The sequence below is a fragment of the Rhamphochromis sp. 'chilingali' genome (genome assembly GCF_963969265.1).
Source record: "Rhamphochromis sp. 'chilingali' genome assembly, chromosome: 10".
Lineage (NCBI taxonomy): Eukaryota > Metazoa > Chordata > Actinopteri > Cichliformes > Cichlidae > Rhamphochromis > Rhamphochromis sp. 'chilingali'.
Genome location: NC_137937.1, coordinates 6,823,605 through 6,849,799, shown reverse-complemented (window position 1 = coordinate 6,849,799; position 26,195 = coordinate 6,823,605). Strand labels below are relative to the sequence as shown.

General features: G+C 40.7%; 2 protein-coding genes across 3 annotated transcripts; one reads left to right on the top strand and one right to left on the bottom strand.

Moving 5' to 3' along the window:
• Positions 1 to 1,202: 1,202 nt before the first annotated feature.
• Positions 1,203 to 11,763, bottom strand: LOC308404422 (mothers against decapentaplegic homolog 2). 2 transcript variants are annotated; one of them, XM_080894461.1, is made up of 11 exons: positions 11,602 to 11,763; positions 9,232 to 9,646; positions 7,720 to 7,809; positions 7,316 to 7,509; positions 7,062 to 7,196; positions 6,877 to 6,951; positions 5,337 to 5,390; positions 4,645 to 4,857; positions 4,368 to 4,505; positions 3,799 to 3,943; positions 1,203 to 2,540 (listed from the first exon to the last, which is right to left on the bottom strand). In XM_080894461.1, the coding sequence occupies exons 2-11, from the start codon at positions 9,465 to 9,467 to the stop codon at positions 2,417 to 2,419; spliced, it is 1,404 nt and encodes a 467-aa protein (XP_080750587.1). In that variant the 5' UTR covers positions 9,468 to 9,646; positions 11,602 to 11,763; the 3' UTR covers positions 1,203 to 2,416. The 2 variants fall into 2 exon arrangements, with proteins under 2 accessions (XP_080750587.1, XP_080750588.1); XM_080894462.1 differs by having other exon boundaries at positions 6,889 to 6,951.
• A 391-nt stretch (positions 11,764 to 12,154) lies between these two features.
• On the top strand, positions 12,155 to 23,983 carry lrp13 (low-density lipoprotein receptor related-protein 13). The gene is made up of 20 exons (XM_080894459.1): positions 12,155 to 12,287; positions 12,387 to 12,542; positions 13,175 to 13,393; positions 13,523 to 13,744; positions 14,431 to 14,646; positions 14,740 to 14,969; positions 15,434 to 15,563; positions 15,895 to 16,085; positions 16,315 to 16,501; positions 17,602 to 17,814; positions 17,926 to 18,109; positions 18,204 to 18,405; positions 18,979 to 19,143; positions 19,412 to 19,612; positions 20,328 to 20,877; positions 20,956 to 21,075; positions 21,249 to 21,356; positions 21,481 to 21,714; positions 21,803 to 22,181; positions 23,852 to 23,983. Exons 1-20 carry the CDS (start codon positions 12,236 to 12,238, stop codon positions 23,967 to 23,969), a joined length of 4,077 nt encoding a protein of 1,358 aa, XP_080750585.1. The 5' UTR covers positions 12,155 to 12,235; the 3' UTR covers positions 23,970 to 23,983.
• Positions 23,984 to 26,195: the final 2,212 nt, after the last annotated feature.

Below are 26,195 nucleotides of genomic sequence, written 5' to 3'. Positions count from 1 at the left end.
ATAACCTGAACATACAAACTTAGCTCTATATGCTGCACAGCTCCAATTTGTATTTGAGTGTTACTTACGGAAATGTACCACTTTCCACAAGCTGCCTTTGATGAAAATGTCATCAGCTGCCTTTAGTGATCTCTACTTGAATTTGACGATTCAAATAGCAGGACCTTGGAAATCAGTGTTGTACAAATTCTCTCAACTCCTTGATTTAAGAAACACAAGAGGCTGAATCATGAGAATAAAAATCTTTATTAGTGTTTTATGAAGTCTGCATAATATGCGCACGCCTGAGAAGCTTATGGTCAGAGAAAAAAAAAGGAAAAAAAAAAAAGAGAAAAAGAACTGCTCTATCAATACCGCCCTCTACTGGTAAAACAACTGCCACATCTACTGTACTGACTGCTTTGCAAAAAGATTACTGTTAAATACACACATACTGTACTACTGTTATGTATATATGTATATGCATGTCTGGTCCACATCAGTTTTTGTAATGCAAATTTTTTTTTCCACATTCATATGTTGTAGGCCAAAGTCAAAACAATGTAACACCGGACCCTAACACTTGGTTCAGTTCCCCAAATCCAAACTTCACTAGGTGCACTTAAAGTACAATCACTACTGCCATATGGTAAACATATTTTGGGGGCGGGAACATGTTAAACTCGCAACAGCCACAAAATGAGTTGAAGCCATAAAGTCTTGTTGTACATACTGTATTTTATAGACAGAACAAGTACGATACAAACACTAACACAGAATGTCCCAGTGTGCAGGCACATTCGCTCCTCTCACAGGAGAAAATAAACACTCTCCTTCCGACGTTCCTGTAACATTTTGAAAGCCAATTATATCTGGTTCATCTTAACCTGCCTGCCGTAAGCACCAGAAGGCTACAAGAGGTCATGTGTGTTTTTTCCAAAAATGAAAGGGGGTGGGAAAAAAATAAAATAAAATTGAATGAACTGAATGGCCGAGCTGAATGAACAAATGGCCATTACAAAGTTTTACATGCCACTGGAATCATTCAAACCATTACAGAAAAGTTGATTTCAGGCAAATCTGTTGCTGTTTTAGTGTACTTTAAATGCACCAGATTTTTTCAGAAGAGAAAAAAGGGTAGATACAGGCTGCACATGTGTGGCAGTGATGTTTTTTTCCTTAAACCAAGACAAAGAGCTGCTTAGAAAGTTTTGAGGGAGAGAAAAAAAAAAATATAAGGAATGATCCATGCCCTCCATGTCACTTTGGAAACAACTGTGGTCTTTATAATATTATTTTAATAAAAAGTGGACGACAGAAATTGTAAGTATATTTATATATAAAAATACATGAGAATACAAAAGTAGCAAAACAATGGGGATATAGGCTAAAAACAGAATGAATTCATTCATTGAAACCTTCAAATTCTCCCAGTGAACCGCTCTCTACTTCACCTTGGAGAGTCCCAGGACTCCCAGTGTCTGTCAAAAAAAACAAGAAGCTTTTTGATTAACAGCTGATATTCTCTGGTCCCTGCCCAGTGCACCCTGCAAAGCCTGGCCCACCACCTCTTCAGCTTCCATACCAGGCTGTTCAAGTGGGGGATGTAACTAGACTAAGCCAAGGACACATAAGAGTGCCATATAATGACAAAAATCATAAACTCTTGTCAGACTGAGTTAGCACTTCGTTTTTGAAATATTTATTCAACCAACGCTCTTTTCTCCATTACGAGGAATGTCTTATAACGACACCCATCAAGACTTAAAATAAAACTAAAATAAAATTTAAAAAAAAAAACAAAAACTGAGGTGTATGTGTGTGCGTGTGTGTGTGAGGAAGGGGTGTTCTGGCAAAGACAATCAAATCACTTTTTAACAAAAACAAAACAAAAACACCGTGGCGTTTCCTTGAGGGGAACGGCCACCAAGGCCATCATTTCTTCACTAAGTCACCTCCCCCTGGCAAGAGACGGGGCAGAGTTTCCCAGAGAAAAGTAAACTTATGTTAACAATGTTTGGGGTAGGCTTTAAAAAAAAAAAAAATCATGTTACTTATACAAGCAATCTTCAAATACTGAGAAACTATTCACAGATATTTTTGGTATCTCCTCTACCTCCCAGACTAAAAACCAATATACATTTTATTTGTACCACAAATAGATCTAATATTAAGGTTTTGGGAAAACAGTTTTAACAAGGTGCATGACATAGAGGGGTAACAAAGTGCCAATTTTTGTTGTTGTTGTTTTACTCAAAAGTCTGTATCTGTGTGTGTATGTGAAGTTAAAAGAGGGATGTGGAACTGGGCCACAAATACTATGAAGTATGTCACAGAAAAATCAATCTGTGGGATTTCCTTTTTTTAAATGAAAGGACTCACATGTTTAGAATTTAACGAGCTTTATAATGGGCTTTTTTGAGGGGGAGGGGCTATTTTAGGACATACTGGAGCAGCGTGCGGATGGGGAACCCATCTGGGTCAGAACTTTGTCCAGCCACTGCAAGGGCCCGTTCAAATGCAGCTCGATCCAGCAAGGAGTGCTTGTGACAGTCTGCCGCCTGGAAAATAAAGATAATTTCATGAGCTGACGTAGCCTTTTCATGTTTCACGACATGTGACTTATGATGCTTTATGATGAGCTTTGTTAAGTGAAGCACCCATTTCTACAACTTCTTCTACAGGAAGAGGATGTTGCGGTTTGCAGCTCTCTACTTGAAATTCTTAAAAACTACTTGAAAATCTGATCACACATCCCTGGAATAACCTGAACCATTTGCATCCCATGTGATGGAAATAGTTCAGGTCATTATTAGCTGATGTCACTAATAATGGCTCAAACTGTATGCATCAAAACAAAACAAAACCCCCAAAAAAAACATTTGCCACTAGGGCTGTGCGATATCACCAAAATCTCATATCCCAATATAAGACATCTATCGTCCCGATAACGATATAAATCACAAAATTTTAACATTTTCTGTAAATTCTTGCGTGACGTGTTTCCAGCTGCGCGTCATGTACCTGGAGTCGAGTGTTTTAACCGATGCATTTTTAAACATAAGTTGTAACGGCCGCCGTTTTCTTTGTGAGTATTTATTACATGGCGTGCTGCGGGGAAAAGCCTGTTCTAACGTTTGAATCTAAGGTTTATTTTTTAGCACCTGAAGGCTCTTTGTTGCTTTTCATCCGTAAATAATCTGCTCTTTCACGTGATTCAGTTTATTTTGAAAAGTCTCAACAGGATCTTGAGCTTTATTGTGAAAGGTTTATGTAGAAAATAAACAAGCGGACACGCGATGGTTTTACCGTTGCTAATGACAACGCATAAAAACAGGCGCTTGTCCGTCCGTAGTGTGGTTATATTAAATATAAGAGAAAGAGAACTTTAATAAATTAATATAGCCACTACAGTGACCATCAAAACGATGAATTAGAAAGCACTTTGGGCAACTATGCTGTTTTCTAAAGTGCTCTGTGAATAAACTCAGATTGGACTCTTTAACTTGGGCTCATTGTCGGCTGTTCTATGAACGCTCTGTTTGGTCTTTGTTATTTGTCCCCTCAAGCTTGACTAATAAATTAATCAATTAGTCAAGTCATTAAGTTCACTAGGAACAAAACTGATAGCGAGGAAGAAAAACTTTACTTTTACTCCATGACTCTGCAGTAATAAGGCCCACAAAGGACCATAGGGTGCAACTAAAGTTCGGCGTACAAGGCTCCACTAAGATTAACTGTTAACGTTTCAAATCAAATTTCCACATATTAAGTATGACTACATCCCATGATTTCCACAGTTTCTGGACCAGTGTTCACCTGTACTCAGCTCCCCAGCCTTTGACAAAGCTCATGCGGATAGTGCACATCCTGGTGAGTTGGTAGACGGCCTCAAAGCCCTGGTTGACTGACTGAGCCAGCAGAGCTGCAAATTCCTGGTTGTTAAAGATTTTTAGGTTACAACCTGAAAGGACAAAGAGAAAAAACAGGGCCGTCGGTTTTTGCTGGTGGTAAAAGATGAATCACAATGAGACTTTGGTTGGAAGTGGTCTGTTATTGTTTTTGCTGTGGATAATTATTAATTACACAGACCTTTTGTGATGATTCTGCTGGCCTTCACCAGTTAGTGATTTGATTAATTTAGCAAGTTTTTAAATTCCTCTTTTCCCACAGAACTCCTTTAAAAACTTTTTATTCTGATATACTGTGAATTAGCATTCTGAGTGCATTGCAGAGAAGTGGACTTTCAGAGGTGATATGAAAGGTTGCTATGGAAGCGGAGACACTGGGAGTGTAATTTCCATTTTCACCTTAAAGCAGGATGCTACACAATTTTAAGAGAGAGAGAGAGAAACTTTTATCATCGTATTTTTTCTTAAACATCTCACCTGGAGGAATTTTACACACTGTTGCTGGATGCCAACCATACCGCTGGTTGCAGTTTGGACTCTGGACAAAGATGGCGCTATCACTCAGGCACTCAGCAAATACTTCCCCCCCAATATAGTAGAGTCGAACTCCTCTTCCTGTAAACACAGATAGAACCCAGTTATTCAGACATACTGAATCGTGTGAATGTAAAGAAAGTAATTTTGAAGGCTTAAAGTGCAACAGGTTTCCTACACACAGTTATACACTCCTAACACATACTGAGCTGTGCCATACCTATGTGCCTTCGGGTCATCTCTACAGTGGCATTCCTGTTAACATTAGACAGCAGGCCGAGGCAGAAGCGTTCAGAGTTTGATGGATCTGTGAATCCATCCACTGTCAGTGAGGGCTGAGAGGCGTGAAACGTCTCCCCGACGCGCTGGTTCAGCTCATAGTACGCTATAGAGCACCAGAAGGCCGGCTCCGAGTAAGTCACTGGTTGCAGGTCTGCAGGAGAGGCAAAACTACACATCAGTTACGAAAGACCAGCACTGAAAAGTTTTCTCTGTGTATGCACAGATGTGTCTGCTTTCCTACTGACAAGCAACCACAAGACCCATCCAAAACCACCACCTCACTAATTTATTACCATTATTGTGATTACCAGCAAAATCCCCGCCCTATGTGTAGGTTTTGCCAAGTCTGCGGCACTTGTTCGCTTCACTCATGTATGCAAACACAGACTTGTTAATTCATCATGCTGGTTTTTTTTTTAATCTTCATTATCAGTTGTACATAGAGCGATGCCAAAAAACACCAAATAACTGAATAAAAATGTATCCTGTTCTTTATAAGCTAAACACTTGTTTTTGTGTTTTTTTTTAAATAACAAATTTAATTTAATTTTTTTCACATGGTTCCCGTCCATTCTGTCAGATTTAACATATTCAGTTACACAATTTGTTTGAGTTAAAAACAACACTTACCCATGCTGTGATTGACAGGAGACAGAGTGCTGGGGGAGAGCTCTGCTGGAGAACCTAACCAGAAAACAAGAAGTCATGGGTGTGGATGCATTAAAATGCAAAAAGGTGGATTATATCTTATAATGAACCTGGTGCCTGTCTTGCAAAGAAAAGCCAAAAGGATACCATAAAACGCATCTGCTTGCTTTACAGTGAACAGAAGAGATGCTGTCTACTGTTGCCATAACACTCGATCTGTACATCTTCTAGATGAGAAGATAAAGTTTGAGCTACAGCTTCTTTCACTGCACTAAGGGTGAAATGGATTAGTTATAAAACAGTAAGTAGCTCGCTGCTGCAGTTGAGGTTATCATTAACAGCACACCAAGCTACTTTATTCTTACATCCATTTCCAGAACAAGACACCGAGCGCTGCTATAGAATCTTACAAAATAAAACATTTAACTTCTGTGACTTTAAACTTTAAATGCTTTTCTCATGTTTGCTCATGCTTCTGTGGAAAAAAAAAAAAAATCTAAAAAGATTCAATCTGGATTTTGTCCCTGCCACCCTCTTTAAGAAATTGAAGGATACGACACATTTAACCCTCCGAGGTAAAACAGAGGGGGAAGCACAAGAGTTAGAATCAAGGTGGAGGACTGAATCAAGACGCTTTCAATAAAGAACAAGCACTGACAGATTGATGCAAGGTGCTACAGTGTGTCTGACAATAACAGCAGCTTTAAAACTGTTCTTATTCATGCCTTCCTGTGTTGTATATACATACCCATGTCTGAATGACACCAAGCTCTCACTTTAGTGGCCTGATAAGGCCAGCGCGTGGTACAGTCAAAAACTCACCTTTGAACCAGTAAGTGAATAAGACTGTAATCTCTTGACGCAACAATCTAAAACTATGTGTTACTATGAGCATACTTGATCTAGGATGAGCTTTGATGGACAGATTTCATTGGTACTAATCCATGATGACAAATAATCACCAGGTAGATCAGGTGACTACGTGACACATGGAAGTGCAGCAGCACAGGTAGAGTCTGACCTATCGCCCTTTACTGCATGTCTTCTTCTTCTCTCGCTCTCCCTACTTTCTTGTCCATCTTCACTGCTCTACCATCCAATAGAGGCAAAAATGCCCAAAAATGATCTTAAGAAAATATTATAATCATCAATCAAAACTCAGTACCTTCAGTTATCAACTTAAATCACTCAAACAAGTTATATATGGTAACTGAACTGGTGACTGGTCCTTATATAGAACCTTTCCACTCTACCTGAACATTCAAAGCACACTATACAACGTGCCTCATTCATTTACCCATACATAGAAGCAAGCTTTTTCAATCTAACATTCACACTCCAATGAACGCATCGGAGTTCAGTATCTTATCCAAGGATACTCTGACATGCAAAGTGGAGCAGGCGGGGATCGAAGCACCAACCTTCCAACCTGCATTCAGGTATAACCTGCAGCTATTGCGACTCATCTGACTAGTGATGTGAGACAGACAGGAAAAGAAGGAGGACCACTAGTCTAGGGTACCTGTGTCCATACTTTGATTCATCTGCTGATCACTGGCCTCCCCATCCTCACTGATGTAGCCTGGTGGAGGTGTTTCTGTTGAAACACACACAAAAAAAGTGATCTTGAACAAAACTTGAAAGCATGTCTTCTCTCAAATCACATTTTCTTTCCCGACATGATGTAAATACAAGAAGCAAACTCACCTGGTATATAGTTGTTTGGAGGTTCGATTCCTGTTGGAAAATTTGTGTTCTCAGGTATGGAATGAGTGTAGTCATCTAGAGGTGGCAGCTCTGGCAGGATTTCTGAGTGTCTTGGCACGAGAACAGGAGGCAGCACTGAAGTGTTGGGGAAAAGTTACCAGAAGAGATTTACATATTTAGAAAAATGGCTTTAAAATGTTGCCGCTCACCATTCATTACAACTTCTCACATTCAAACGGCATGATTTGGCTCACCTGGGGTCTCCACCCTCTGGTAGTGGTAAGGGTTGATGCAGACTTCGTCCTTCTTGAGGTGAAAGGCATACTCACAGGCCTCAATGGCACGCAGCTCGTGGTGGCTGTGAAGGTCTGGCCATCGCCACAAACGGCAGTAGATAACATGGGGAAGGCCCTTCCTGTGGGAGACCTGGAGACGGCCGTCCAAGGATCTGATTGAACAGCAAACAGGAGATGGTGGTGAGAGGGGCAGAACACAGGGGAGGTAGAGGGGGAGGAGTGATACATAATATGGCCAGGTAGGAGAGGTAATGGAGATGGATTGACGAGAAACAAGGATGTTCTCAGCAACCGTCACCTCCAACACTATGATGACAACTCTCCCACATCAAAGTTGTATACACAATAGTTGAGATAGTCACCTGGTTTGGTCAGGGTAGTTGTAAAGGCCTGATGTATCCCACTGTTCTATCGTATTTGGTGTACTCAGTCCCCATATTTCAGAGCAATTGCTGCACACAGAGAAAACAACAAAAACAAAAACAAAAAACAAATGATAAACATGGGACATGACTCATTCAGAAATATCAGTATGGGTATGTAAACACTAAAAGGCCTCTTTTATTGGAGTCTCATGGCAAAAGAAAGACATCAAATTTCAGCTCTGAAAATGAAAGATGGGAACTTCAAATAAGAGAAGCCTTTTTCAACCGAATCAAGGGAGAGAGAAAAAAAGCAAAACCCAAACATGGAATTTGCTAGCACGCACAATGAGTGAGACAAAGGGCATTCTTCACATTGTGGCATTGTATCAAACACTGAAAATAACTCTTTCACTATGATTGTTTATGTCAGAACTTATCTGGAGACATTCAAACAAACACTGAAGGAACACAGTGGCACAAGAGAAGGGGTGGCAACCTTGGCAAAAAAGAAAAAGAAGAAAAAACCTTTCCATTCTCAAAACACTGACAAGAAAATGGGCAGAGAAATGTGAAATTAAGACAAATGGAGAGTAGTTGCTTCTGAATAACAGGACAATAACAGATGCTACGCATTATAAGCTAAAAATACACAACAACATGCATTAGACTTCGTGATTGCAGTGGGATCTCTAAACTGACATTTAAAGTTGGAGTCGTCTGGCTCAAGACAAAGCTGGAAATCCATTTTAGTCCACTTACCCCAGAAACTTTTAGCTCATAATATCAAGTTGTGTTATTAGCAATTTCTACTGCAGGAAACTGCATGATTGCAACCTAATGTCAACGTGACACCTATCAAAGTCACTAAACGCTATAAACGCTGTACAACGCATCCACTTAACACACTGTTTGCTGCTACAACTACACATGTTTCTTTTCCAAATATTTATTTATAAGTGACTTATGTATGTATGTATGTATATATATGTATATATTGTACTATTCTTAGTTAGCGTATTGTCTGTCTTGTCTTAATGTTGGTTTAAAATGGAGCACTGTAACAAAAAATAATTTCCCCCAGGGATCAATAAAGTATTCTGATTCTGATTCTGAAAACAAACCAGTATAAGTACAGCTGCTTGAATGACATTACTTTTAGCTGACGTAGATACCATTTCATTCACACTGAGCCAGTCACTCTATCACTAAAACCTAAATGTCCTAGAACAACTCTCAGGAGATAAAAAAAAAACAGTTATCTATAGACATCCAAACATTTGATGTGGTACTTGGTGGAACATCATTGAAAGATGTCTGTTAACACGGTGTTCCCACTGAATGCAAGTCTGGGTCATGAAGGCTGGCTGACAAAGATCCACATCAATTGAGCTTTCAGAGTTTCTCTCCCATGGGACTAATGCAAACTGTCTAACAGCAAATATAATAAAAGCTTTTAGTCACAGAAACATGAAAAAGCAGAATCACCAACAATCAGCAGTATTATTGTACCTGGGGATGGTAACACACTTTGTGTTACAGTTCTGTGTGGTGATGGCCTTCTCGAGCTCATCTAGCTGACCCGTCTTCTTCAGCTTCTTCACTAAGCTCTTCACGGCCTTCTCGCACCATTTCTCCTCTTGTCCGTTCTGCTCTGCGCCGCCCGCTCCTCCCGGGCTGCTAGTTGATTTCTTCCAGCCCAAAAGCCTCTTCACCACAGGAGGGGTGAATGGCAATATGGAGGACATCTTAAGCTGGACAAGCCAGGAGTCTCCACAGGACTTAATACAAGTTTTCTCTCACACACAGACAAGAGGGGACTGGGAGCTACAGTTTCGGGTCCTTGCTCTCAGGAGCCCCTCTACTGACCACTGAGTCACAGGATGAACTCCACCGCTAGCAGTGTAAACTCAGAAGAGACGGACACCTTGGGAGACAGGCATACACAAAGTACATCATTACAAAAAAAACTACAGAAAAACAACAGCATTTAAGCTTATAAAAATAACAGGCAGGCATATACAGTGAAACGCTAAAGTCTTGAGATACCCTTCATGTCTTTATACTTTTTCTAGGAAACTGGGAAATAAGTGTAGCGATTAACTAAAATGTGTGCAAACATAAACAGAAATGAAATACAGTTTATAAGGCAAAAACCTTTAGGGTCTTTAAGTATTTTTCGGGAATAATTCTCTAGGATTCCCGAAGGACATTTGATGGTATTCTTTGGATTTTGTCTGCCTTTTGTTCTGTTCTCTCTCAAGATGATCCTATGCTTGTTCAATAATGCTGAAGTCAAGGATCTGTGGAAGCCAGTCCATGACTGACTTTGCTCCAGTGTGTGTTTTTATAACCAGAAATGGTTTTACTGCACTGGCAGTGTGTTTGGGATCACTGTCATGTTGTAAAATTAAGCAGCAACCAGTCAGATTTGCTCTTGATGGTACTTTTTAATGCCTGTCATTTCACCGGTTTTGACAAGATACCAAACACTGCTAGTGGAAATGTAGCCCCAAGCCATGACAGAGCCTCCACCATGTTTTACAAATTGCTGTAGGTGCTCACCAATATGCCATATCTGTATTTATTGATATAAACAAAAAGAAATTCGAATTTGAATTCACCACTCCATAAAACCTGTTGCCACTGATTTCCAGTCCAGTTCTTGTGTAATGTGGCACACCACAGCTATTTCTACTTAATACTAGTTTATGCTGGCAAGTCATCTTTTGCATTTCTCAAATATTTAACTAAAGGAATGGGAACAAGTTGTGTTATGAGGCTGCCTAAAGATACACTTTAGGCATCACTTAAGATACAAATATGTATGAATGAGTCATAGGTCAGTGAGAATGGTTTAACAAACAACGGGACAGGGTCTAGGCTAAAAATGAGTAAAAAGGGAGCCAATATCCAAAGAAAACCTTTGAAACACCCTCAGAAAGCTCGGAGAACTACTGTTCAAAACCACTTAAAAAACAAAAGAAAAATGTTAAGAAATGAGGGCGGGCTTAAGCCTTTTGCACACTATTGTACTAGACACCGTTACTTCAAAAAGAAATAAGCAGGACCGTTTTGTCAGCAGCACTGACTCTTGTGTGAAGTAAAGAAATGCCCACCTGATGTTAGCTAGTCAAACACTGCCTGGCACCTCAACTATTTAGCTTGCAAAACAATGAAGTTAGCAGACCGGGTGTGTCTCTTCCGTGCCCAGAAACTAGCACGACAAACTGTTAAAGGGCGCTGTGAATCATATCAAATCAATGTGAGAGCATTTTGTGACAGCCAGTTAGTGCTAACACTGACTGGCTTTGGAAGGCCGGCTGCTAGCTGCCTGATAGGGGCCCTGCCTGGATCAAGTCACCACCAAATCAGTTTATCAGAGCTAGCTTGTGAATTTCTGTAATAAATCAAGCAAAGAGCGAAATGCAAATAAAAGCCACAGATAATGAAATTCAATAAACGATAGGTAGTTTACGGAGAATTCATAATCTAGCTAAGGCAGCTAACGTTAGCTTAAGCAAGCTAGCTGCCAGCTTGTTACCAAAAATCCTTTTGTTGTGATCCACGAAACAGCCTCCTATGCGCAACAGTCAAGTCGCGCTACTTTTCTACCTACCATCAGGCAGTCAAATACAGATAAGACACAATTTATCCAATCTCACAAAATGTCACCATAAGGGTATACACAATGTAGTCCATCAGTTGAATAAAGCTACCCGTTCTCTGTGTCTTTTACTCAAACATAGTAAAATGAGCTAGCATCTTGGACGAACTCTTCCAAACTGACCCCGTCTCCCGCTGGCTACCGGAGCTACATCTCCCACACAAAACAACACGCTTCAAAGTCAAGAAAGCCGCTCTAAACGTTCCAATAATTACCCCAGTCTGAAAATTCCAGCTTCCAGTTTCCGAGGAAGAGATGTGCGCCTCTCTAAACGCCTTGGTGACATAAAAATACATGAACGCTGCTGTACTGCAGCTAATTTTGACAAGGCTCTTCTCAACTTGCCACCAATGCTACACAAGCTAGTTAGCTATGTTAGCTAGACCGGAACAACACAACAAACCTGTTGGCTACGGGCAAGCGATTAGGCCCACCTATCAAAAACGTGATTGGAGGATCGGACGAAGACGTAACTGAATACTGGCTCTTGTCCTTGACAATCTTCTTTGTTTATTTGACAGCATGTGTTTATATCTGTCATCGTTTACGGAGGATTGAAAGCAAAACCGGTTCATAGCAGCATTTTTTTTATTACTTGGGTTATCATTATTTACATTTTCCCAACAAAATTAAATAGTAAATTGAAAAATAGGATAAGTTTTATTTTTCACTCCGGCTTATTTATGAAAATGTATCTTTAGAGCTATCAGGTTTGCTGAAAATTTAGTCAGAACCAATAGCTCCTCCCCTCAGGCAGGTGTTCAATTAGGTTATATTGGCTTCAGCTGGTGTCATTATAAAACGCTACATCTATCCACCTCTTTTGGCCTGTGTTTGTTTTTTGTGGCAATGGGTGGATGTTTGTTTCTCTGTCTGGTGTTATTATCAGACTCCTTACAGGGTGAGTGTGGGGCTACCAAAACTGCTTTTCTAGACCTTCTAATTTTGCAGTGACTACATTTTTTTTTTTGTCCTTTTTCTCTCAACTTAATTCATGTAGTTCTTTCTGCTGGAAGTGGTCTCAGAAGTTGCACCCGGGACTCTAAACTGTGCAGATATGGTTCAGAGTGTGTGCTCTACAGGTATCTGTGTGATGGAGAGCGGGACTGTATGGATGGTTCAGATGAAGAGGATTGTGAAACATCATGCAGCAAAGGTATGAGACAGTGTGTATGTTAGATTAGACAAATTGAGTAGCAGAAGTAGTTGAAGATCACAACGGCAGTCACATGAAAGCACAAATAAAGACCATACAATAATTGAGGGGAAGCCAGATTACCCCCTAGAAGTAACCACCTGGTGACAGCTGGAAGGAAAAACTCCTATTTGACAGGAAGAAACCACTGGCAGAACCAGGCTCAGGGACAGCCATCTGCCACAAACAGTTCAGGGTGAGGGGATGTAGAGCCAGAGATAATAACTAATGATTAAATGCATGGTGAGTGAAGTAGAAACACTCAATGAAGCCTAGACCTAGTGCAGCATAACTAAGGGAGGATTCAGGGTCACTTGATCCAGCCTTAACTTTAAGCTTAATCAAAAAGGAAACTTTTAAGCCTAATCTTAAAAGTAGAAAGGGTGTCTATCTCCTGAATTCAAGCTGGGAGCTGGTTCCACAGATAAGGGACCTAAAGGCTGAAGGCTTTGCCTCCTATTGTATTTTTAAATACCACAAGTAAACCAGAATTCTGGAGACAAGGTGCTCTATTGGGGTTATTATGGTACTATGTTTTATGAAGAACTACGATTGTGCATGTGACTGTAACACCTGTAATGCCTGCACACAAGCAGATAAGTTCCAGTGTGCCCATGGGAAGATGTGCATCGAGAAGAGCCAGGTGTGTGACGGTGTACCTCAGTGTCAGGACCGCTCTGATGAGCTTCAGTGCGTGACGCTAATGAGGGGCTGTGTTCATCACTGTGACAACAAGACCCGCTGCCTGCCTGCAAACTTCCTGTGTGACGGCGAGGAGGACTGTACAGATGGCACAGATGAAGCCACTTGTGGTACCTTCTGATGTATTTATAGTACTGAATTGACACTCGTTTTTATGTTGGACTTGTGCATTTGTTTATTTTTTTGGTTTTGAATTATAATGCTTTCCCTGCTGTATTTTATTTTTATTATGTATCCAGGAGAAGACAAAAAGGAAGAAGAGACCATTACAACCTCTGTGCCTACAGTCTTGGTTGGCCCTTCTAAACAGTCCACCTCTTCTCACCCCATTAAGTGTTCTTTCGGCTTCATACCATGCAGTGACAACTCGGAGTGTATCCAGAACCACTATTTCTGTGATGGTGAAGCAGACTGCAGAGATGGTTCAGATGAGGCAAAATGCTCATCGTCTTGTGAAAAGGGTAACCTGTTTGTCATCTGCTTGTTATTAATATGGCTTTACTGCCATCTAGTGAGCAACGCTAGTTTCACATCAGTATTGGTGCATGGCCAGTTGACACTTTGGCTTTTTACTATCAGAGCACCCCTAAAAATTACTATAGCGATAGTATTTTCTTAAGTTATATTTTTCTAACTTTTCTATAGATGACAGGATGGAATGAAAACAGGCTAGATATCCAGTGTTGATGATGTCATGATGTTACAGTGTACTCACACAGAGCCAGGTTTGTCATTAACAGTCTAATAACTCTTGTTCCTGCGGCAGAAAGACGATGCTGAGGTAATTTCATGACACAGATAATTACAAGGCACTGCATATATGACATTATGATTGGGAGCTGAGCCCCCCAGCATTGCCACTGCAAACTCTGACATTACATGGAGCCAGGGCACTATATGCAGATCAATAAATGTAGACCTAACTGTGGAATTTAGGATTAAAATCTCTTATTGTAACTGAAGCTCAAACTGCCAGATGATATTTGTATCAGCAGATAAGCTGGACAGTTACAAACAATCTAATGTGTATGCAGTAGGATGGTCTATGTGTTTGTAGATTTACAGATGTATGCACTACAAGCCTGAGCCCAAGTGAGAGATTAATGTGAACATAATAAAAAATCATTATACAATCTGTCCTTTGTAGACCAGTTCCAGTGTGCCCATGGAAGGATGTGCATTGAGAAGAGCCAGGTGTGTGATGGTGTGCCTCACTGTCAGGACCGCTCGGATGAAGCAGAATGCACAAAGTACATGGAGGGCTGTTCTCATCAATGCGACAACAAAAGCCGCTGCATTCCCAGTAGCTTCCTTTGTGATGGGGAAAGTGACTGCTCTGATGGCAGTGATGAGGCAAAGTGTGGTATGTGGGCATACTAATGTCCTACCTGGTTTCAGCTTTGCTTGCATATGAGTAATCTTTAATGCTTTGTTTGCCTCCCTCTTGTCAATATAGAAAAGGAGGACTGCAGTGACACAGAGTTCAAGTGTACCAGCGGCCAGTGTGTGTTGGCCGCAATGCGTTGCGACGGTCACCCAGACTGCCGGGACCGTTCGGATGAGGAAGACTGCACCAAAGTGCCAGCCTGCAAGACCAAACTTCGCTGTCCCCAGAGCAAGGAGTGTCTAGTGCAGGAGTGGATCTGTGATGGAGACCAGGACTGCAGAGATGGCACTGATGAGAAGGTGGATGCTAAAAAGCAGCTTCATGCATGCTAAACTTTGAGGAACAACCATAAAAAATCTTTTAAAAATGATTTGGGGAGTGGTGTTTTTGTTTTTTTGTAAGGAGCTAGTGATTTAGTTCAGGTCCTGTTTGTGGATAAATGAAGGGGAAATCATTGTAAATAAAACCAGACATTAGATGTTAGCTGCAGTGTACATCGATGTTGGTGTATTACTGTCATGCCCCTCTTCCTCTGACAGTTTAGATGTCAGGTTCAGAAGACATGAAGCAGGGTTTCTGCATGTTGTTGAGTAGTACTTTACTCTCCTTTAAAACTGCTGCATGTCCTCTGATGGGCTAAATGTTCAGCTGGCCTCCTGCAGTTTTTTTTTTTTTTTTTTTTTTTTTTTCTCTCTCCCTCCATGATCAGGAGTGAAGTGGTAAAGTGCATGTTTAGATGATTAAAATTTAATTGGACTTTCAGGATTGTCCTGTGGCTCCAGTGAACTGTGGAGAGTTCCAGTGGTTGTGCAAATCCAAGACCAAGTGCATCCCTAAAGCCTGGCTGTGCGATGGCATGAAGGACTGCAATGATGGCAGTGACGAGACTGAATGTGAGTAAATTTAGAATTATTCACAGAATTAAACATCAATGTGAAAACTTGTAGCAGTAAGGGTCTTTATCTTATTCCAGTTTTACCACCTGCTATATCTGTTTAGCACATAGTATAAAAGAGGACATAAAATATGTCGATGTTTGTCTGAGAATATTCTATTTGCAAAATGAGACTGTCCCAATTCTTTAATTCAAATTGGGATGTTTAGTTATATGAGCTGTAAAATGCCTGTAATGTGTAAATTCTAGCTGAAGAGTAGTAAATGGATAGTCATGTAATTTAAACTGCTGCTTAAACTTGTGTACATGAATGCTGTTCATGTTTACAGGTCCGGCTGTAACATGTGCCCCTCACCAGTTCCAGTGTGGCAGTCAGGAGTGTCTGGATCCAAACCTGGTGTGCAACGGCATGACAAACTGTGCAGATGGCTCAGATGAGGGAGGAAGCTGCCATACAGACTGTGCAGAGGAAAATATCATGCACTGCTCCCAGGGCTGCTACAACACACCTCAGGGACCGGTGAGAAGTCTGTCTTTAAAATTCTGTGTGCTCGATCAAATTTACCCAGCAGAGACGGTGCCTGAAAATGGATTGAAGGGTGTATGTAGCAATATTGCCATGTAAAGTCTGATTGTTCTGGATAAACGATCCCTTTTGTTGATCCAGTAAAGATGTATATGAAGGCTATGAGCCTGCAGTGACTCAAAGTGAGTAATCTAAATGTTAGATTTGCATTTGGTGTTTCTAGCGCTGTCGCTGTGCAGCAGGTTTCAGGCTCATGGAGGATGGGCTGGCCTGTGCTGATGTTGATGAGTGTGAAGTTCAGACTCCAGGTGTGTGCAGTCAGCTATGCATCAACGCTCCAGGCTCGTACAGATGTGACTGTCAGCCGGGCTTTATAATGGAAGCAGATGGACACCACTGCAAAATCACTGGTAAAGCTCCCTTTAATAAACAGCATGGCGTTGTCACTCTTGAAGTGGAACTGGACAAAGTTGAAAATGTCAGCACGCTGCAGCCACACCAAAAGCAAATGGGTTTGACTTTTGCCCATGCCCCATTTCAAGATTAATAACATTCTTGCTACATTCTGTTAAATATGACAAAAGCAGATTTATATGTAAAGTTTGTATCTGTCTTGTGTGAAACTTGTATGAAAAGCACACGAGTGAAAACAGATAAGAGCCCTTGAAAGATTATATAAATGAAACTTGTATGTTTTGGATACTTACTAAAACAACATGAAAGTAATGAGAAAGTGGCCACTTTCATGAGTAAATCATATAAGCCTTATATGATTCACTATATGAAGTAGGCCACGTCTTATGCAAGTCTTTTATACGTTTTTTTTTTTTCTTTTTCTATTTCTTTTCCATATGGGTAGCGGGACATTTTGGGAATTGCACCCATTTTATTTATTTTCATTTTTAACGAGTACGCATGCATGTCTGTTGAAACACTAAGCCGCATGCAGGAGACCACAAACTGGAAGCGGGGGTAAATACAGGGTGAGGAACACTCATTTTTCTGGTGTGTGACACATTTTCACTTCATTCTCACGCTCACAAGCTGCCCAAAGAAATCTCGTGCCAAATAAGGGCAAGGATCAGAGGGAGGAGAAGCAGTGGGCTCACAGTTGGTGAAATATTTTTATTTTTGTAATGTCCTTATACAAAAGCTTCTTTCAGCTGCTTCCTTAGTCAGAAGAGGTGACAACAGCAGATGGATCTGCATATTTGATTTTTATCTGGAGGACTTTCCTGATACAACCCTCTGAGGGACTCACTTCCTGCTCTCCTCAAACTGGCATCTTTTGTGTGTCAGGCAAATATGTAAACCACAAAATCATGTGTTTAATAGCATTACAAAAATCTAGCCATTCTGCTGAAAGACTCTCCCCTGCCTTTTCACAAGATTTTGCTCACATTTATTGAGTCTTATATTTTTTTTAAATCAACATTAAAAAGGTGAAATGGAGCAGAAAAACCTCAGTGTCGAATAACTTATGCATTATGATCATTTTCTTATCCCTCAGGTGAGCCCCTGCTGTTGTCCTCAATCCAAACGGATATCTACTTGTATGGCTTGCGTAGTCACAGCTTGGTTACATTGCCCTCTTCTGCAAAGAAGGCAGTCTTGTCTCTAGACTATGACTGGAAAGGTCAGAAGGTCTTCTGGGTCAGTCTGGAGATGGCTGCTATAATGTGGTCTTCTCTAGATCAGAAGATGACAGGAAGTCTGATTAAAGGTTCGTACAACTCGAATGTGGCTGGAGCATTCAGAGGAATGTCAGTTTACTCATGTCTGAAAGTTGTATCACGGAACACCTGTGGAAACAAGATGCCACTTGTTTCCACAGGTGTTCAGGCTGATTCTATAGCTGTGGACTGGGTCGGGAGGAATCTGTACTGGATCAATGGGGTGAAGAGTTATATTGCTGCCATCAGATTGGCAGCAGCCTCTGCAAGCTCACTGTACCAAAGCATCATCTTGGATGAAGACTTGGATCAGCCCCGCTCTCTTGCCCTGCTACCACAAAAAGGGTTGATATGAATTTTAAAAAAAAAAGAAAAAAAAAAAGACAGAACTGTTTCAGTCTTTGCAGTAAGCGGCATTCGTGGTCTCTTATTTCATCAGGCTGATGTTCTGGACAGAGATTGGTAATGTAGTGAAGATTGAGCGTGCTGGGATGGATGGGTCAGAGAGGAGGGCACTGGTGAACTCGAGTTTGGGCTGGCCGGGTGGTGTGGCTGTAGATGCAGTCTCTGAGAGGGTCTACTGGACAGATGAAAGACTGAAGGCGATTGGATCTGCAACTCTGGATGGGGACGACATTAGGGTAAAATGTATCTATTTAACCTATCCCAAATCTGCTGTTCTAGCGTAAAGGTTATCAAGCTCTGTCTGTGAAGGCTCTCAGTCATCGTAGTCTAAGGAGCTTGAAGAGAAAAGCCTCTGCAGAAGCTTCTTGAGAGGCAGAAGCTTCTTGAGAGGCAGAAGCTTCTTGAGAGGCAGAAGCTTCTTGAGAGGCAGAAGCTTCTTGAGAGGCAGAAGCTTCTTGAGAGGCAGAAGCTTCTTGAGAGGCAGAAGCTTCTTCAATCGACTTAAAGAAGTCCAGATGCTTTTCTTTCCAAACCTCTTAGTTATCACGCTCTCCTTCCATAACTAAAAATATCACTTTAGATAAGATACCTCTTTATTGTCATTGCGCAGTCATACATTGTTCAATGAAATTGGAAAACTGTCTCATGTCAGCACTACATACGGAAGTCTTTTCCCTAAATGACTCAAGAATATAGAGATGATGATTTTTGTGTAGCAATGAAAAATGTCTAACCTAACTGGTGACTAATACCCTTTTGTGTGTGTGTGTGTGTGTGTGTATGTAAAATAATATAAATGCCGTTTTCAGATTCTACAGATAAAGGAGACCACAAACCCCTTTTCTGTGGCAGTGTTCAATGACATGCTCTACTGGTCTGATGCCAAGAAACGAGTGGTGCAGGCTGCTCATAAAATCTCTGGTAAAAACCATCAAATTGTGCTGAAAAGGCCCAGACAGCCTTTTGCTGTGAAGGTAAGGAGTGATGTTGAATTAAAACATGTTAGGAAATGGGGTGGCATAATGTACAATTTTTGGATCCTTTCATGTGTTAAGTGCTCATACAAAGCTATTCCATTATGTTTGAAGATTTTTATTTTATTTTTTATTTTTTTTGTGTTGGAAGCAATTAAGAAGTTTTTGGGCACACCCTAATGGTTAGTCCTGGAAAGCTTGCTGAAGAGTTTTTAATTTAAAATGTTACAAACAGGCTTAGAAGTTTTTTTTTTTTTTCTTCTTTTAGATCATCCACCCAATGCTCCAGATGGGCACTGTGAACCCCTGCAAGAAGATGGGTTGTTCCCACATGTGTGTGCTTGCTCCTGGGCCCAGGGCTGTGTGCAAGTGTCCCCCTGGTCTCTTGCTGGCAGAGGATGACCTCAACTGCTCCAACCTGGTCAATTCGGCATTTCTGCTGTTGCTGTCTCTGTCCAGTGTCACTCAGGTTTTGCTAAACGCCTTAATTTTACTCAGTGTAACCTGCATTGGCAGAATATGCTGTATATGGATATGCAACTCAAATGTCTGATAAATTGGAACAATCTGCTCTGGGTAGAAACTTTCAAAGTGGGAATTGGGTTCTGAAAGAGGACAAAATCAAACTGATCTCTCTCACACACACACACACACACACACACACGTATAAAATGCATCCTTTTTTTTTTTTTTTTTGCTTTAGAAATGGTGTATAAATAACTGATGCAGCTTTCCTTTATGTGTATCCTTGGTTTTGGGCTCTTGAGCATTCTGTTTTGCGTCTGCACACCACCACAGTAAAATTAGAATTTTGACTTTGAAGACTTCTTGAATCACAGCTGAAAGTATGCACTTCATTCACATCTTCTTTGTTTGATTCTAAAGTCAACTGTGGTGATGAACAGAAGCAAACATTAGATTGTCATTGGACAAATACTAACTGGATTTAGATGCATTTATTAGGAAATGCTATTAAGGTTACTTGGCAAATTGCTCTGCTCTAAACTAATTGTTAAAACAGAACTTCACTCAAAAGTGAAGCAAACTCCACCCCTGCCCTTCTGGACAGGCTGTATCACACAGCAAGCTACATCACTAATCGAGTAATGCCATTAAAAATGGAAAGACTTTTATATAAATGCTTAATTATTATATAAAGACTCTAATCCCAGCAATCTCTGTAGATCTACTTGCAGTCCCAACACACCACAGCTGAGCTGAAGGGCTGGCCCGAGCATCTGGCCCTGCAGATACCGAGCGTGAACAAAGCCAATCTCATGGACTACATCCTCAAGGAACGCACTCTATTTGTGACAGATGATGCCACTTCTTCACTCAGCTCTTTCAGGCTGAAGGACTCACTCCTGACGTCTCAGGGCCAGCTTCTTGAGCTGCTGGATGACGCCGTCACTGCCATGGCAGTCGACTGGATAACACTCAACATTTATTGGAGCAGTTACAAACAGCCCCACCTGCAGGTCACTGCTGTCACAGGCACATACACAGCCATTCTCATAAAGGAGGGGATCAACAGAGTGGGTTCGATTGCTCTTCATCCACCCAGTGGAAGAGTTTGTTTCACGAATATGGATCTGGAGGCTACGGGCAGCACGGCTACAATAGTGTGCGCCAGCATGGATGGTGGTGAGCAAAGAGTGGTGTGGAAGGATGCTGTCCAACCAACATCTTTGGTCTTCTCTAATAATGGGGATAACATTTTCTGGGCTGACACGAGTAAGCTGACACTAGTTTACTTTAGTTTTGTTGTTCCAATAGGTTGTTCTCTTAATGACTTGAGTCAAATGTTCTCAGGTTTGGGGACCATTGGCTCTGTCCTGATTGATGGATCTGGATATACAGAGCTGAAGGTTGATGACGGCCTGGCTGCTGTGGCTGTAAGTGACAACATCCTCCTCTGGATTACAGTCACTGGTAAGAGTCCAAGCATGTACTGTAATAACTGACTATAATTCCTAAAATTCAAATGACATCTTGGCCCGAGCAGCTTTGGTAAATGACTACTTCATAACATGGATAATGGCTCCACAGGAATCAACATCTTTGAGTATAATTTAGTGGTACAACTGACCTTTTTGTTCCTTCAGACAAGACCCAACTCTGGTACAAAGACGCTCAGCAGGATAAGAAATTATGGTTTGAGGTTGGCACACAAGTGGTCGGCTTAAAGGCATTCAGCAAACGGAGTCAGATGGGTATGTAAGAACCACAAACGGAACACCTGGAAAGGCTAACCTGCCCTTTTTAAAGATGTTTCTACATGTCATGTACAAAAAAACCAAACTACCTCATACCTAATTATCTGCTTGATTTCATCAGGCTCTAACCCATGCACAGAAAACAATGGGAACTGTGAGCACTTGTGCCTCGCCACCCCAACAAGTCGCACATGCAAGTGCTCTTATGACCACATCCTTCTGAATGCCACTCAGTGCAGCCCAGAGCAACACTGCCCAGCTGGCAGCAGGCCCTGCCTCGATCACCTCTCATGCCTGCCTGTGGAGAAGTTTTGCGATGGACATGCAGACTGCACGGACCACTCCGATGAGAACTGTGGGACACAAAATTAAAGACTAAAACTGCTCCTGTAGATTGCACCATGGCTAAAACTTTATTTTATTTTTTTCCCCCTTTCATAAAGGTGTTGGCACCCAGCAGTGCCCAGGAGCTGAGGTCTTGGCTCCCACTCAACCTCACAGTTCTCCTCCTCCTCCTTCCAGTGTCTCTCCTGTCTCACAAGTCACAGGTCTGAACACAACACTGAATGTCAGCATTCAACGTGTGAACCTGGATGCCCAGCAGTGCAGCCAGAGGCGCTGCAGTGGTAACGGACACTGTGTAGAGACGAAGGGAGTTACTACATGTGTGTGTTCACTGGGCTACAGCGGTGATTCCTGTGAAAACCGGCTCGTGAAAACCATGCAGGGTCCCATTGTCTACGCTGCCGTGGGTCTCTGTGCAGCAGTTGTGATCATTGTTGTAATAGTGCTGGTGAAGAGGAAGAAGAGTGCCAACTTAAGGTTTTTTGTTTTTTTCTTTATTTAAATCTCAAATTTAACTTTTTCCTTGCTCTCTCTCTCTCCGTGGGTTTTGGTGTGGGTGGGCTACAAGACTTGGCAACATTTGTCCCTTTGCAATAGATGGTGTCCTTGGGTTGCAGCAATGTTTAGTTTTGTACACCTTACTGGGAAGCATTTGCACACATTAACCTACTGGTGGTTTGATGTGATAATTATTTTACAGCTCTTCTAATAGCAGCTCTAAGACTTGGGCACAGTGGCTATATGGTGTGAAATGCTAGCAACAGAATGCTAACGCTCAGGATGGCATTTATATCAACGTTATTAGATGTGGGTTAAAATATTATTACTATATTGATTTTATAACTTGAAATCTGTTTAATTGGAGGTTAGTTCTATTGGCTCTCAATTAAGCATATACAGCAAACAAGGATAGTGGTGATCTGCAAGAACAGATGTCCTTTTGTGAAAAATCTGTTTGGATTTGGAATAATCTCAAGCGTGTGGGTTTTAAAATGCCATATCAATCCCTTAGTCGGCACATCTGGTTTCAAAATGGAATAGAATAAGCCTTTATTTTCATTGTACAGTGGTCCCTCATTTATCGCGGGAGTTGAGTTCTAAAAATAGCCCGCGATAGGTGAAATCTGTGAAGTAGCCAACTTTATTTTTATTTGTTTTAAGGTCATAAAACCCCCTCACTACACACTTTATACACTTTTCTCAGACAGGCATGAACATTTTCACACTTTGAGAGTATTTAAACAAGAGAGAAAAGTTCATACATTCGTAGAACAATAAGTCCAGTATTATAGAATGAAACCAAAGGCACCCACGGTTGCCTTTGACGCTGCAAAACGTTTTGTCAGAAAACTTGCAAACATACAGTACAGCACTTCCAAGATTTATGAGAATTTGACAAGCTGAACGCATTCTGAACTGTGCAGGAGACATGGCACGGAGGAGATTGAGAATGGCCTACAGCCGATCAGGACATCGCACTGTAAAAATAAAATAAAATAAAAAATAAAAAACATGCAAAATTGCAAAAAAATCACTGAAGCTGGGAAAGGTGGACCACTGTACAATGAAAATGCCAAGATGGTCAAAACAAAAAATGCACATCTTAGGTTTCATATGAGACTTCATAAACCAAGTGGTGATTTCATGATAGCAGGTTCCATTTCTTATATGGTCTGCCCACCTTCCATATACAGTATCTTTGCATTAGGATATTTTCCTGTGACTACAAAGCTAAAACTGGGCGTAACCACTTGGAATGATGTCAACGGGAGTAAAAATGTTTGTCCTGTCCATTTGTCTGCTACTGAACCAATGCAATGTAGTGTTGCTACCATAATATTTGAGAGAAAAAAATCCAACATGGTTTATAAGAAAAGTGAGCAGGCTTCAGTCTCTGGGCCATGAATCTCAGCACAATTTGCATAGTAATTCACTGATTCAATTATCCAGTCTAGACTATGCTGTTACGTTTGGATAATCTAATTTTTGCCAAGTTAGTGTGGTTATGGATGGTGCATCATTTTCATTTAAAAACAAAGTCAGGAACTTGATTCTTATTCAGACTTTTAGCGAAAATAACTTGGTGTCTCTACAGTTTGAGAACAGAGCTTTTCTGCATCACAGAATTAAACATGTTCTTGCTGCAGGGGAACTGGACCATCAGCAGGCAAGGAGATGAGCATGACTGACCTGGAGAGCAAAGCGGAGACCATTCCCACATCCCATACTGCCTCAGCAGAAAAGCCAGAGGTGGACCTCCCTTAAACCAGCAGCTTCCCGTTTTGTTGCTTTGTTGGAAGCCGTATCCTCTGTGGAATCGAGCTGATTTATGAACAAGTGATGTTTTAAATAAACAGTCTGCATTTTCCACAGTTTCCTGTCATGTTATTTCAGGTTGTTTACTGTTAGACCATCATTGTGAAGTTTGACATGAATAAGCATGAACACTTGGATTATAATAGATGGTAAAATGTGAGTGCAAGTCTGACTTTAATGCCTTGTTTTGACTAAAAGACCTTTACAGTTGTGTAAAGGGGGGGGACTATTACTTAAACTGAAATAACTACGGTGCAAAAGTCTTGACCCAGCCCTAATTTCACAAGATTTTCCTAGGAACATAGGAAATGGGTGCTGTGACATAATGAAACTTGTGAATGCACAGGAAAAATGATACGAGGCAAAGACATTGTTTGTAGAATTCTAGCAAACTTAAACGTCAGTATTTGGTGTGACACATGATCATTGTCAAAATCTGACCGTACTGTCCTCATAATTCTGTGGGTTTTTTTTTTTTTTTTTTTTTTTTTTTTTTTTTGGACAAGCTCTCAAACACTGGCTGAAATGTAGCACGAAACCATGACAGAGCCTCTGTTTTACAAACACTGTTGTACTCTTCTCCTTACTACCAGCATACACATTGACAGCAGTTTGATTTGTCACTCATTGATGAATATTGTCAGATTTTCCCTGTCCACTTGTATAATTTGGCATACCTCAGACTTCTTTAAAGATTGGCTTCTTTGGTCTTTCACTTTTTTCTCCTCCAGTTCCTTCCATTTTTCATCGTCACACACCATGTTGATTTATGTCCAGTTTCTGGCTAGCAGCTTTTTGTTGCAAAACTACAATGTACGCCTCTCAAACTTTTGTCCTTAGCATTTTATTTTTGTAGATTCAACTAAAGAAATTACTTTTTTTGGGGGGGGGGGCAACAAGCTGTTAGTAACAATGTGCCTTACAATACAACAAAACTGGTATTTTGCTACATTTTCTGTTGTGTTTCAACTCTTGAATGGCTCGTAGCTAAGGAAACAAAAAATCTTCTAAAAATGGACAGATACTGAACTAAAATTGAGTGGGGAAAAGCAGCAAATGGAACTCCTTCAGAAAACCTCGAACTTTTGCTAGAGATCACATTTTAAAAATTACTAGTCTGGCTCACTGTATGCAAAACAAAGAAATGAGTGGTGGCTTAAGACTACAGAGGACTGTAAATGATCAGAAATGTCACTTTTAAGTGTCATGGCACACAGTTGAAGCTATTATTGTTATCATGATTAATGTTTTATTTAGGTATTTAGGAGACATATGGTTTGTAACACTTGTGGACAGACACTCTGCAAGGCTTTGTAGTCTTCGTGGTGATGTCACAATCAGCTAGGAAACAATGAATTGCAGTGATCCTTACTCACCTGAATTGTCTTATTTGACTGTTCTGTAAAACACAGGGAGACAAAACGGTGTCCATATAGAATATGTTGTTTCAGTGTCTGCGGAGACACTGGATATTTAATTAATACTATGGAACATCAAAACAATCCAAATCACGTTAGTACTTTTGCACTCAGTGCAAACACTATGCATGAAACTTTGTCTAAAATTCCTTAGGTATTTTACATCTATTTAAATTCTAAACCATTGTTTAAACCAATACCACAAAACACATGTTTACTGTGCTTATGAATAGGCACTTCTGGTGGACTTATTCTTCTACAACCATTGTCCTAGAATTTTTAGCGATCTGTCATTTCAGTTTAGCTGGGGGTGTTTGGTGATTTAGCTTTCATGGTTTTAGGAATCAGCACTACAGTGCATAATATATTGCCAGGAACAGGAACCCAATGATGGCCCGGTACCCACACATTTCCACGGCTATATAAAAAGAAGGCCAACCCAGATGTTCTATTGTTTGCTGAGGACTGAGCAGAAGTGAGAATTTACTGTAATCAGTCTGGAGCGTTTCTATGGTGAGGACACTCGACCATTAAGGTAGGTTCTCAATCATAACTTAGCATTTCACTTTACTGAACTTGTTGTAGTTCAAGATGTTGAACAACTTTACTAACATTCAATAATGCATTTAAATTGAATTCTAAAATGTTTACTTGTGTTACTCTTTAATTCCTTCAAATAGTAATAGATTAGTGGATGCAGCAATACCCTCATTTAAAACTTAATGAATTTTATGCTTGAGACAGTTAAAGGCAATGT

Bases quoted from the DNA above. Each gene is read 5' to 3' on its own strand.
- lrp13 (XM_080894459.1), top strand. From the start codon at position 12,236: ATGGGTGGATGTTTGTTTCTCTGTCTGGTGTTATTATCAGACTCCTTA. The intron at 16,086-16,314 runs GTGAGAAGTCTG...TGGTGTTTCTAG, and splicing joins ACAACACACCTCAGGGACCG to CGCTGTCGCTGTGCAGCAGG. The intron at 17,815-17,925 runs GTTCGTACAACT...TTGTTTCCACAG, and splicing joins GACAGGAAGTCTGATTAAAG to GTGTTCAGGCTGATTCTATA.
- LOC308404422 (XM_080894461.1), bottom strand. From the start codon at position 9,467: ATGTCCTCCATATTGCCATTCACCCCTCCTGTGGTGAAGAGGCTTTTG. The intron at 7,510-7,719 runs GTGACTATCTCA...CTGTTCAATCAG, and splicing joins AACTACCCTGACCAAACCAG to ATCCTTGGACGGCCGTCTCC. The intron at 2,541-3,798 runs GTGAACACTGGT...TTTATTTTCCAG, and splicing joins GGCTGGGGAGCTGAGTACAG to GCGGCAGACTGTCACAAGCA.